Source organism: Raphanus sativus, unplaced genomic scaffold (assembly GCF_000801105.2).
Source record: "Raphanus sativus cultivar WK10039 unplaced genomic scaffold, ASM80110v3 Scaffold2531, whole genome shotgun sequence".
Taxonomy (NCBI): Eukaryota; Viridiplantae; Streptophyta; class Magnoliopsida; order Brassicales; family Brassicaceae; genus Raphanus; species Raphanus sativus.
In genome coordinates this window covers 1-13,780 of record NW_026617839.1, presented here as the reverse complement: position 1 = coordinate 13,780, position 13,780 = coordinate 1, and the positions used below count along the sequence as shown (strand labels likewise).

At 36.6% G+C, this 13,780-nt stretch overlaps 1 protein-coding gene and 1 long non-coding RNA gene across 3 annotated transcripts; one reads left to right on the top strand and one right to left on the bottom strand.

Moving 5' to 3' along the window:
• Positions 1–10,521: 10,521 nt before the first annotated feature.
• Positions 10,522–11,214, top strand: LOC108856371 (uncharacterized). Of its 2 annotated transcripts, none has more exons than XR_001950189.2 (2): positions 10,522–10,918; positions 11,027–11,214. It is a non-coding gene; the product is annotated as an uncharacterized LOC108856371 (long non-coding RNA). The 2 variants fall into 2 exon arrangements; XR_001950190.2 differs by having other exon boundaries at positions 10,522–10,936.
• Positions 11,215–12,180: 966 nt separating this feature from the next.
• Positions 12,181–12,867, bottom strand: LOC130505726 (uncharacterized). The gene has a single exon (XM_057000320.1). It carries the CDS (start codon positions 12,601–12,603, stop codon positions 12,370–12,372), a length of 234 nt encoding a protein of 77 aa, XP_056856300.1. The 5' UTR covers positions 12,604–12,867; the 3' UTR covers positions 12,181–12,369.
• Between the last annotated feature and the right edge of the window lie 913 nt (positions 12,868–13,780).

Sequence of the window (13,780 nt, the reverse complement as noted above, 5' to 3'; positions counted from 1 at the left end):
TGTACATTAGAGCAAATTGACATCTATTATAGAGATCTCTATTGTAAAAAATATATAAAAGTGTATATTAGAGATGCTTATGACATGGACTCCAACTTTCTTTGATGAGGAATAAGAGGGAAATCATGTCTGGATTGTATATATTACATTTCATACTGGATAAACATTTTTCATTAATTGTTGGAATTGTTGGGCAGGTAATTAATATGTGCATATGTGTATTTTTTTTTTGACAGCAACTAACAGCCTCAAATAGACTCTGTTATCCAAACTGGTAGCTCCGCATCCATATGGACGACAAAAGACGGCTGGTTCCTTGCACTGCGTGCTAGACTGTCCGCCTTATTATTTTGTGTCCGTGGTATATGAACGAGCTCTGATCTGTTGAAACTCCTCTTCAGGACGAAGATATCCTCTAGGTAACTTGCAAAAGCTGGCCACTCTTCTGGTTCCGAAACCATCTTCACCAATTGAGAACAATCCGTTGCAAAAGTAACTGAAAACTGCCTTAGATTCCGCATACATTCCATTGCCCAAATAAGGGATTCTATTTCCGAGTGTAGGGCCGAACTAGCTGCTCTTGTATTCCTTGCACCCATAAATCCATCAAAACCTTCGAGTGTGCTATACCATCCTTGACCTGAAAATCTGTCGTGTTCCTTCCATGAGCCATCCGTAAAGCACCATCGTCCTGGTATATTGGGTCTCGCCGGATCAGACAGACTAGTACGGTCCAGCGCCTGAGTCACACTTGCTTGTGCCTCATCCCATAATACTGCTTCCTTCTCTGCCAGATTAAGGGTCTCTAAAGGATCAATATCCAAATTACTAAACACTTTATTATTTCGTGCTTTCCATATGTACCATAGGATCCACACAAAATGATGGTCATTCCTTTCTGGTGGGATCCTCCAAAATAGATAATCCATGTTTGTAAACAGCGACTGTGTCGGGAAAATGTTCAGATTTGAAGGGATTTTTGACAAAGCCCAAATCTGAACTGCCGGTGGGCACTCAAAAAACACATGGTTTATTGATTCCTCCGGTTCCCCACATCTGTCACAAACAGTATCCCCCTTCAAGCCTCTTCTCATTAGATTCTTCTTAACCGATATACAGCCCGAGACTAATTGCCATAAGAAATGTTTCATCTTTGGTGGGTACCTTATCTTCCAGCAGTGAGCCTTCAGAGAAATCACCGAAGGGCCATACTCCTGCATGATTTGACCTCTGTCCGGATAAACCCGCTCCACCTGATATCCTGATTTAACTGTGTATTTCCCATTCAATGTAAAATGCCAACCATCCCGATCATTTTGCCCAGAACGACTCAGTGGCAAACTTTCGATAAGTTTTGCATCCAGTGGGTCAACCAGTGTCCTAATAGCCTGTAGATTCCAGGTTCTAGATGTAGCATCAATAAGAGCATCCACCGTAAGATCCGGATAAAGAGTATGATTGTTTTTATTTGCTGGTCTCGGGCGAGTGGATGGGAGTCAAGGATCATTCCATACGGAGATAGAAAATCATGTTCCCACCCTTTTGATTAGTCCTTTGCTAACTAGAGATCTAGCAGAGATAATACTACGCCATCCATAGGACGCCGAGTATGATCTAATTGGTTCCAAAGGCGATGCATTCCTAAAATACCTTCCCTTGAAAACTCGAGAAAACAAAGAAGTTTGTTTCTCGATTAACCGCCATAGTTGTTTCCCCAACATAGCCGTATTGAAATTCGAGAAATCCTCAAAACCCAATTCTCCATCCTCTTTGGGTTTACACACTTTATCCCATGATTGCCAGTGCATTCTCCTCGTATTGCCCGATGGACTCCCTCAAAATTGGGCAACTGCGCTTGTTAACTTCTTGATAATCGTTTTCGGAATACGAAAACAGGACATTACATAAGACTATGGTGCATATGTGTATAAAAGTGTCAATATAAGACTATGGGGCAAGAATTGCATGCTCGAGTTAAGTTATTTGTCTATATCAGTATATGTCATGCAGCTCATACATAGCTTCCGTTATAATTATGAATAGTCTCTCTCTCTCTCTATATATATATATATATATATATATATAGCATTTGCGTAAACTTTTTTGTAGCTTCATTTCTCAAATGAAAAAGTATGCTAAATATTAAATTTTCTACAAAAATAATTAATTTGAAAGATTTTTCAATATAAGACATGGTTAATTTTTTATATATAATTTTCTTATTGAAAAATAAGATATATATACTTTTTGTCAGTCTTATAATAAATCATGTAGCACAAGTGCACAACCAAAAATATATGAAGTCTTATATATTTTATCCAAGTAATTCTTTGGCTAATTATATCGTTAGTCAACCAATTTTTCCTTATGCCTGCATATATAATGTCTAACACATATAACCTATATGCTTATGATTTTTGGGGTCCAATCACATTCAACTGTAAAACGGTGCAAGTCATTTCCCTTGCAGAGATAAGTAATAGACAGAGCATTGAGAAAAAAAAGAATCTGTTCTAACCAATATTACTGATATGTTTCGGCTTCTTATTAATAAGCTACAAGCATGTAAAAGTGATCGTATCTCGTTGGTCACTGTTTTGCTGGTTAAGGTCATAGAACGTTTTTTTTATGGGATGTCTCGTTTCAAGAAAATGGTTGCACAATCTTCTTTTCTTGTAGACAATATATATGACTAAATCTTAAATTATAACATTATACTAATAGATTTTTTTTGAAACAACATAAATAAACGGTGTAAGTATTGTAATAACTGGCGTCAATGATCTTGATAGAGAAGTAATCGAACACAAGAAAGCTTTGTAATCACACGCAACAAGAACTCTTCTTATTAAAACCTTGAGGAAAATCTCTCAAAACCTCAACTTACAAACTCATAAAACTCACACAATATATCATCACATGATATCTCTATATATAGTTATAGTTTATCCTAATCCTATTAGTAATTATAGATTTAGATAACTCCTAAATCTACTCAACACTTATCTCCTCAATACTAATAGATTAGGATGACTTCTTTCTCACGCTTCACTCAAGCTTATGTCAACAATCTCCCTCCTAAGCTTGAAGTCCATCTTGTCCACATCATGAACACCTATCAACTCGCGCATCTCCTTGAACTTGAGCCGAGCAAGAGCCTTCGTCAGTATATCTGCCTTTTGCTCAGTGCCTGGCACGTGCTCCACCTCCAACAGACCTTTCTCGACGCATTCCCTTATAAAATGGAACCTGGTATGGATGTGTTTACTGCGACCGTGAAACACCGGGTTCTTTGTAAGGGCAATTGCAGAGCGGTTGTCTATCTTGATGATTGTCTTCTCAACCGGAGCTCCCAAAACTTCGTGAAGTAGATCCTGAAGCCAAATGGCTTGTCTCGCTGCCTCAGTACCCGCCATAAACTCAGCTTCGCAGGACGAGAGAGCCACCGTATCCTGCTTCTGAGAACACCAAGTGATTGGACTGTCTCCAAAATAGAATATGTGACCCGTCGTGCTTCGTCCATCGTCTTGATCAACATTGTGACTACTGTCACTGTAACCAATCAACCTTGTTGCTCTCTCTGTAGTTCTTGCAAAAGTCAAACCGTATGATGTAGTACCTTTAAGATACCTTAAACACTGCTTCATCGCTATCCCATGTGATTCCTTCGGGCTCTGCATATATCTAGACAAGACGCCTACGCAGTAAGAAAGATCCGGTCGAGTATGTAACAAGTACCTGAAACAACCAATTATCTTTCTATAGTTTGTGGCATCAATGTCTCTCTCCTTCTCGGATTTTTCAAGCTTCAGACCAGAGTCCATCGGAACGTGTACAGGGTTGCACTCACTTAAGCCCGCTTCTTCTAATATCTTCAGTGCATATCTCTTTTGACTCAGAGTTATACCATCCTTATGTTGTATGACTTCGATTCCCAGGTAATAACTCAACCTCCCGAGATCACTCATTTCAAACTTAGAGGCCATCTCCTGTTTGAACTGGTTTATGCTTCTCATGCTTGCTCCTGTCACAAACAAATCATCCACGTAAACCGCGACAACAAGAAGCCCATTACTCGTCACCTTCCTGTAAACAGATGGCTCCTTTAGACATCTTATAAAACCAAACCCAATCAGAATCTTGTTAAGCTTGTCATTCCACGCCCTAGGGGCTTGCTTCAAGCCGTACAAGGCCTTATTCAACTTATAGACCTTATGCTCACTTCCTTTAACCTCGAAACCTTCCGGCTGTGTAACGTAGACTGTCTCTTTCAGTTCGCCGTGAAGAAAGGCCGTCTTAACATCCAAGTGATGTATCTCCCATCCACTAGTAGCAGCAAGATTGATTAGAAATCTTATTGTTTCTATTCTTGCTACAGGCGCAAACACCTCTTCATAATCAATCCCATAGCGCTGAACGTAACCCTTTGCAACAAGTCGAGATTTGTACTTGTTGATACTTCCGTCAGAGTTCTTCTTGAGCTTAAAGACCCACTTTAGTCCTATGGGCTTCGCACCAGGAGGCAAGTCAACAAGACACCACGACTTAAGCCTAGTGATAGATTCAATCTCATCTTCACATGCTTTCAACCATTCCTTTAGATTCTTAGCTTCTTCAAACGTGCGTGGCTCTTCATTCAGATATGCAAGTAACAGCTCTCCTTCTTCTTCAGAACAGAGCACGTAATCTTCCAAATATGCAGGTAGCTTTGAAATTCTTTCAGATCGACGAAGGACTCTCGACTCGTTATCTGAACTTTCTCTGTTTTCTGCTTCTTCATCTGTCTCATGTTCTTCACTCAACACATCCTCATGACTCTCCTCTGTTTTTGGAGTAGTCAACTCAGTCTCTGTTCCAGACTCTGTTCCGAAATCTCCAATGGATACTTTAAAGCTTCCTCCGACTTGATCTTCCTTTCTGGAGTTCCAGTTCCAACCTTTGGATTCATCAAAGGTAACATCTCTGCTAACGACCACCTTCTTTGTTTGTGGATTAAACATTCTATACGCCTTGGAACCAGGCTCTGTTCCTAGGTGAACAAGCACACGAGATCTATCATCGAGCTTCTTTAGCAGCTTCCCATCAATCTTCGCATAGCCTATACACCCAAAGATCCTTAGATGACTTACATTAGGCCTTCTTCCGTGATAGACTTCATATGGTGTGCTCTCCTTAACAACCCTAGACGCTACTCGATTGATAAGATATGTTGAGTGCCTTATCGCCTCTCCCCATAGATAGTTTGGAACCGACATATGCTTCATGATGCTTCTGGTCATTTCTAATAAAGTCCTGTTCCTCCTCTCGACGACCCCATTCTGCTGAGGACTATAGGGAGCTGAGAGATGTCGTTGGATCCCCGATTCATTACAGAAAGCATTGAACTCGTGTGAAACGAATTCTCCTCCCCTGTCAGTTCTGAAAGTCTGAATATGTGCTCTCGTCTCTTGCTCAACTAGTTGCTTAAAGTGTTTGAATTTTCCGAAAGCTTCATTTTTATCTTTGAGAAGAATTGTCCACATATATCTTGAGTGGTCGTCTATGAGCACAAAGATATATTTATTTCCAGCGCTTGTATGTGGGGTTATAGGACCACACAAATCTCCGTGTATGAGTTCAAGCAATCTCGTGGCTCTGAAGGAGGATGCTTGTGGGAATGATCGTCTTGCTTGCTTCCCAACTAAACATGATCCACAAATCTTCTTCTCAACATCGATATGTGGAATACCTGTGATCAGATCCTTTGATATCATATTCTTCATTGTGTCATAGTTTATATGACCGAGTCTCCCATGCCACCGACTCGAATCACTTATATCAGTTGAGAGGTAGCACATCGTTTCCTTTAGACCCATCTTCACCTTGTAGAGCCTGTTTCTTGACCTGGTTGCTTTGGCAATCAACTTGCCTTCACGATCATGCATTGTCAGATGTTCTCCTCTCATTCTCACATCACAACCAGCCTCCGTAGCTTGCCCTAGACTGATGATGTTACTCTTAAGATCCGGAATATAGTACACCTCTGTTATCTTTCTTGCTTCTCCATTCCTATCAGTGAACTCTATAGTTCCTTTTCCTCTGATATCTATCCGAGAGTCATCCCCAAAGCGAACCTTTCCTGTGATGGAATCATCAATCTCCGAAAAATACCTCTTATCACCACTCATATGGTTTGATGCTCCATTATCTAGGTACCAAGTACTATCTTCTTCTCTGTTTCCATCGTAGTCACTAGGTACTATCTTACCTTCGTTAAGGTATACTGTCTCATGTAGCAACAGCTCGTCTCCTCCACCTGAGGCTGTCTCAACTTCACTGTATGAAGCTATCTCGTGTAACATGAGTTCATCTGCTCCATGTGTACTTTTGTTCTCATCTTCTTGGGTCTCTTGAAGCTTTAGCAACCTGTCTGGACAATCTGATGCGAAGTGACCTATCTTGTCACAGCGGTAACAAGTTATCCTTGAGGCATCTCTGGCTTCACCATATCTTCCACGACCACGACTTCTATTAGGGACGCGTCCCCCACGTCCTCTGCCTCGATAGTTGTTGTTATTATATCCTCGGTAAGATTGAGATTCATTATTAGTAAACATTAATTTGCTTTGATCCTCCTGCTGTTCTTCATCATCGCAAATTCGTTCTTCATACGCCTTTAGGCGACCAATGATATCCTCAAAACTCGTTGTTTTGAGATCCAAGACCTGTTCAAGAGCAGCCACAATAGTAATATACTTCTTTCGAGGAAGACCTTTAAGAAATTTCTTAACGATCTTCGGTTCTTCTATCTCTTCTCCGAGTGCAGCAGCTTTAGAGGTCATCTCAGAGATCTTTCCAACGAAATCGTCAATCTTCTCCGTCTCCTTCATTGTCAGACGATCAAAATCAGACATTAATGTCTGCAATCTAGCTTCTCTTACCCGTTCTGCTCCAACGTTCCTTGTCTTAACTGCATCCCAGACTTTCTTTGCTGTATCCAACTCCCCAACTTGAAGTATAAGTACTTCTGGAATTCCTTGAAACAGAAGCGCCATAGCCGTATTATTCTTCTTCGGATCGTCTACCTCTGTTTCAACACAATCCCAGACTTCATGTACCTTGAGCAGGATCTTCATTCTCATGGCCCACACAGTATAATTCGTCGAAGTCAATATAGGGCACTTGATAGCTGATCCTCCTTCCTTTGGCTTCGTTGATACTACTAGGTCTCCCATCGTGAGCTCTGATACCAATTATTGTAATAACTGGCGTCAATGATCTTGATAGAGAAGTAATCGAACACAAGAAAGCTTTGTAATCACACGCAACAAGAACTCTTCTTATTAAAACCTTGAGGAAAATCTCTCAAAACCTCAACTTACAAACTCATAAAACTCACACAATATATCATCACATGATATCTCTATATATAGTTATAGTTTATCCTAATCCTATTAGTAATTATAGATTTAGATAACTCCTAAATCTACTCAACACTTATCTCCTCAATACTAATAGATTAGGATGACTTCTTTCTCACGCTTCACTCAAGCTTATGTCAACAGTAAGTTTATAATACATTCTTCTTGGATCTCTTGCATTGGTGAATGGCCACTACCTTGGAGCTTATAGGTTGTTGTTTTATACTAATATATACATGAGTTAATGATCTATCTAATCACCTTCAAATATTTTTATTGCTATTTCAATTATTTTTACGTAATTAACATGTTTTAATTGATAGTTTATGTTGGTGTTTAATATGGGGACCGCTTAATTAACTGTTAGACCAGACTCCATGAGTTCGTATTGGCCAATGGATGTCCACTTATATGATTCTTAGAACTATATATGGATACCCACTTAACCATTATTAATACACCGTGTAGGTGTAATTGTAATAAATATTATTGGCCAATAGATCTTGGGGAATTGTTTCTAGACACCTTGTGAATGGGTCAATGAATTCTTAAATGATCCACGACAAAGACATCCCATAATAAATACACGCGTTGAGATCCTATTGACGAATCTACTGATATACAAAAATCAATAAACAATCAGGAATTCCATAGCTAAGTAGCCTAAGTTTCCAACTAGTTGATGACTCGTATTACTTGTCTCATAGTCATAATAGTTAACTAATATTATTCCCTCTTTCTTTAAAAATTAGTTGTCGTTCTAAAATTTTACACACAAATTAAAAAACTAGTTAGATGTTCAAAATTACCATTGTTTGACCATTATAATTGTATAACATTTACTCCCTCTGTTTCATTATAAGTGTCGTTTTAGACTTGTGCACACGGATTAAGAAAGCATTTAATTTTGCATATTTTCAATATAAAAACATCATTTCCGATACAATTCAACCAATAGATTAATAGAATGGAGAATAAAGTTAATAAATTTTGCATTGAAACTCTAAAACGACACTTATTTTGCAACGAAAAAAATTCTCTAAAACGACACTTAATATGAAACGGAAAGAGTATTATTTATCTTAGTTTAATTAGGAACAAAAGAGGTAAACTAATTGCATTGGATTTGTTTTATGACAAAAATTGCATTTTACAACAACACTTAATTTGAAACAGAGAGATTATATTTTAACTATTAAAATACATATTTAATTATTTCTACATTTTATTTCTTTTCCAATAAAAATCCACCACTCATATTCTATACTTTAATTCATGTTTTATTATATAATATACAATAATTAAAATCAAGAATACTAATTTTCAAAGCAAATTTTCAAAGCAAATAATAACCATGATCAAGGGAACACACTCTCGATCATATACCAGAACAAAAGCTAAGCATGTCTAAACATTGAGCCTCAAAGTTTATCTAAACAAGATTATACATACCAAAATAGATGTGATTATTGATAAATTAGTAGATGGAAATTAAGCCTCAAGTTTATAAAATCCATAGACAACGGGTCGGGAAATTAGTAGAGCAATGAAATTATCAGTGCTAACATTGTATATGATGCGCACTAAAAGAGAGAAAAGATGGAATGTATGATCGTCACTATTAAAGATAGAAGGTATATGTTCCAACTTTTAAAATGAGTACTTGAAGGATTATATGAGCATATATATGGAATATAAACACAGTACTGCTAGTCTGCTAGAGACATGACCTATATATGCGAGAGTTATAATCCCCAACAATTGGACCCATCTAGAAACTATGCTTACATTCCTTAGCCACTTCTGTGACATAAACCATTCGTCGGTATACTTATTCGTATTTTCTTACTCATTACATCGATACTGTTATGTTATCAAGTACGTGTCAACTAGAGTCGAATGCTAGAAAAGTTTGGCGGCAGTACCCATTTTTGGGAACAAAAATATCGTCCATAATATTATTAATGTGTTCAAGACCGGGTCTCGTTATGGAAAGCGATGCGCAAATTATAAAATAGTACATTTTCTTAAATATATTTCAATTTTCTCAAAAAAAAAAAAAAATTAAACTTGAGATCCTAGTTGATGGCTTCACTTTATGCTTTGCATCGGGCTTGAAGGAAATTCGTGATTTTCTTTTTGGCTAAACTCGCGAAGTTTTAGAGGTTGTAAACTTGAATGTACGAGACTAGGAGTCTACATGCAGACAAAAAGATATATTAACACTATAGTAACATGTCCTGAGAGTTAAGTTTGCACGATAATAAGATGAGTTGTCATACAACAATACCATTGGATGGGACATGGTGCTTAGTCGAAATCCAACTCAGTTAGGATGGTCAAAGTATTGCTAAAATCTCACTTTTTACCGGTGATTCTTATCCATCCAAAGATTGAAAGTGCGCATAACATAAGTTCATTTGAATTGCCTTTTTGACTATATCCACTCTTCCACAAACAAACAAGAGATTCATACAGGTTATATGGAATCGTTTACTATTCACTTTTCAATTTGAAAATGCAGGTAGTTGAAACGAAAATATTTAAATTAAAAATAAAATTTGTTAGAAAAGGATATAAACGGATAAGATAAGTCTAGTTAAAACGAAAATATTTTAACTAAAATTAATATTATTAGAAAAATATATAAAAAGATAAGATAAGTCTACATGATAGGGCATTAATTTTTTTGGGTTTAATTTGGGGTATTCCAAACCTATAAAAATATCTAGATTAATCTTTAAAAATATATTTAGTTCATGGATAGACCTTCCTTTTAAATATGCAAATGGTTGTAAGCATAGACATATATCTATGTTAATGTCTACTTATCATTCGATCACAAGATCCCACACAAGGTTTTTGGTTTGATCTTTATGGATTTTAAGTTTTTGGTTAAACAAAATCTTCCTCGGTACGATCCTAATTGATTTGTTGTAGACGTTCGATTTTCGTAGCAAAAGCCAAAAGAATTATTCATTTACGAATTTTCATAAAAATAGGTTTTGTTATGATATCAGTCATCTCCTATGTAGTGTAGCTCTGGTAGATGATTCTTGAAAGTTTTTTTCACGTGGCAAAACACGATTATCGTGATTTGTGAGGTAATCCTAAAATTACATATCCGAATAAAATTGGGCCTGAATTGTTCCACCCAACTACTTCTAAGCCCATATAAGCAGCCCCAGCTGCAAGGCCCAAACCAAAAGCAACAATAATAGTACTCGGCGGAGACACGGTTCCTCAAAAGATTCAGAACCACAAGACACACAGTCTCAGGGAACCAATCTGTCACGCTTCGACTTGGATCAATGTCCAATCATCAGATTGCGCCAGAGATCAATTCCTGGGGAGAGACTTCAGAGGAAGACTACTTCAATCTCAAAGGCATAATCGGCTCCAAAACTTTCTTCACTTCCCCTCGTGGAATCAACCTCTTCACTCGTTCATGACTTCCTTCTTCATCTCCGCCACGCCGCCTCATCTTCATGGTCCATGGTGAAGAGAAATCCAATGAGGTACAGTGAGATACCGAGGTTAGGAACAGTGATGGAGCTACTTAGGGTTACGGATTACTTGGGGAAGAAGCTAAAAAAAGATGTTAGCATTCCTTTCATTGTGTGCAGATGCTGTGACTGATCCTGAGGAGTGAGGTGAATAAAGAGTTGTACGAAGATGCCAAGAGTAAATACAAGACGTTGAAGATCTACGAAGGGATGATATGCATTCGATGTTGTTCGGTGAACCTGATTACAACATTGATATAATGTTGTGTATATTCATATTTTATCAATAAACAATGTATTTGAGTTAATTGTGACTAGAAACTGATATACAGGTCAGGTCAATTACATGGTTCTTTATAATTGTGAATTTCACTCTTTTTACAAAAGCAACCTCAGCTTTCTCTATCACAAATTCACAATAGATAATCCAACCATTGATTCATTGTATATAAATTGATTGAGATGAAGCTTTTTTGGGCATTGCATTTATGATACACTGGTTTGCTTGCTGATGAAAATATTGGACCACTTGGTAAACAGTAAACAAGAGATGCGGTTGTGTTCTTAATGGTGGTTACTTGTTTGGCTTATATTCTCCAACATGTGTACGGTTCCTAGAAAGCTACTTGTGAAAGGGGCTATTGAAATTGATTTTCAAGTTTGTTGGGTGTTTGACCAACGAACCACAAAAGTTGCTTCTTTGTCTACTTATTTCACTGTTCTTTAATGTACTTCCCAAGCTCTGTCTTGCTTGTATATCTCTCAAGTCTCAACTAACCAGATAGGTAGCTGCAAAAAAATGTCCCAAAGAATTTGACATTTATTATAAAAAAGTGTTAGGTGTGAGTCAAATGTTCTTCTCTTTCAAGTATGCGGTTTATATATGGATGCCAAATAGATTAGTCAATAAACATAAATCCATATTCAAGGTGATTTAAACAGAAAGCTAAACTAATTATAGTAGCATTTAGTCATGTCTAACCATATGAGAATCATTGTTCCCCATAAACTTTTAGATTTACGGTTAGTCTTGATACATGATACATCCCATGTTAACTGTTCATCAAAAACTTAAAATGGTCGAAGAAATACGAGTAGCTAAGTACCAAAAAAGTGTTTCGTGATCTTAAATAACTATTTTTTTTTTCATTATTTTTCAAAGTGTTCAACAAGTAATCACGGTGTCTACGTTGGAATTGGCTCAAGGATTAGTAACAAAAATGTTTCATAAATAACTCAATTTTTAGAAGCTCGGCTCGAGTTTAAGAGAACCAAAGCTTCCGATCATTTGGAGTACATTGTAAACAAAAGGATTCAAGTTTTGAGTAAAATAGTCTTACACTGAAAAAAAACAAGAGATGACAGAAAGAAGATGGAAAATGACAAAGAGAGAGAGAGGGAGACACTGAAACAAGTGTGGACTGTTTCAAAACTGTAACCGAATGAGAAAGAAAGAGAATTTGTCAAAATTTGACAGAAACAACGTAAATCAAAGTAATCCTGCAGTGTTTACAGTCGCCGGATAATCTCTGAGGAACATCTCCTCCATCGTCGAAGTTCAAGGCGTAACTAGATGGATCATACTGAAACATAGTCTGTTTCTTCTTCTTCTTTGTCTTCATCACCGCCTCCTTTACTCTCCTGAACATCTTCTTTCCGTACTGATTCAGCGCCTTGAAACTACCCTCCAATCTCATTTTACTTAAAGACAATGGAAATAAATCACTTTCTGGATAGTAAAGCTTTAAAAGGGTCTTTATAAATGGATGAAAGTTTAGGTCTTTTGGGGGTTTTAGCAGAAGAAAAAGAAGAGAGGGAGAGAAGAAAAAGTGAGCAGCTTTTTTTGGTAACTGAATTCGTGCGAGAAATTTACATTTTGGGGGTCACGAGATAGAGACATAACAGAGTAAGAGGAAGAAGAAGAAACTTTGGGCAGAGTGCCTCAACATCATTTTCGGATACTCTGTTTTTTTGTTCAACTGTTTGGTCTTTGTCTGCTACTATCTCAACGAATCAAATATTCTTTTCTTTTAAAATTTTAAACATTCTTTCTATATTTTTCCACTACTGAAAAAATAAAACCAAAGTTGTGTGAAAATACTAGAAAATAAGACATTCTTTCTATATTTTTCCAGATTATCAGTGCTTGTAGTTTCATATTTTTCTAAAAAAGTTAGTATTTTATAAGTATGTTATACATTTTGGGTATAAATATTAAATTCTAAATATGATTATTGCTAGAGACTAGGGTTAAAGTGCCAGATAATCTTGGAGGTAATCAAATTTGTTAGTTGAGTATTTCGCAACGTAACACGTATAAAACGTCTTAGTTTGAACATCAAAATAACATATGCACCATGGTGGGGTTATTTCAGGTTGCTAACAAGTTTACAGCGTTGGTCTTATAAAGATGATCATTGTACTATACACTGATTTATTTTATTTATTGAAATAATCCTGTTCAAAAAAATCCTAATTGGTTTAAATTTTATCAACAAGTTTGTTTTTTTTGTCATCTTTATCAACAAGTTAAGCAAAGACAATTTACGAAATTAAATATTCAGAGAAGTTCTAGATTCCCTTACAAAATCGTTGTTGTCATTTTAAAATTCTAAACATATTCAAGATAGTCTAATGTCTAAAATTCATAATAGTCTAAACCCTCACTAGTTGTAGTTAAGGCACTTTTCGTATATTATATATATATCCATCTTATTGAAACAGAGACATTCTGTTGGACCTGACATTTATTTTGTAACTTTTTAAATTAAATACACATTTATACTTTATAATTAAACATACATTAAATCACTAATGTTCATTTCTTTATACTACTATCAATGTTTCCAAACAATATATTTATTTCTTTATAAT

Bases quoted from the DNA above. Each gene is read 5' to 3' on its own strand.
- LOC130505726 (XM_057000320.1), bottom strand. From the start codon at position 12,603: ATGAGATTGGAGGGTAGTTTCAAGGCGCTGAATCAGTACGGAAAGAAG.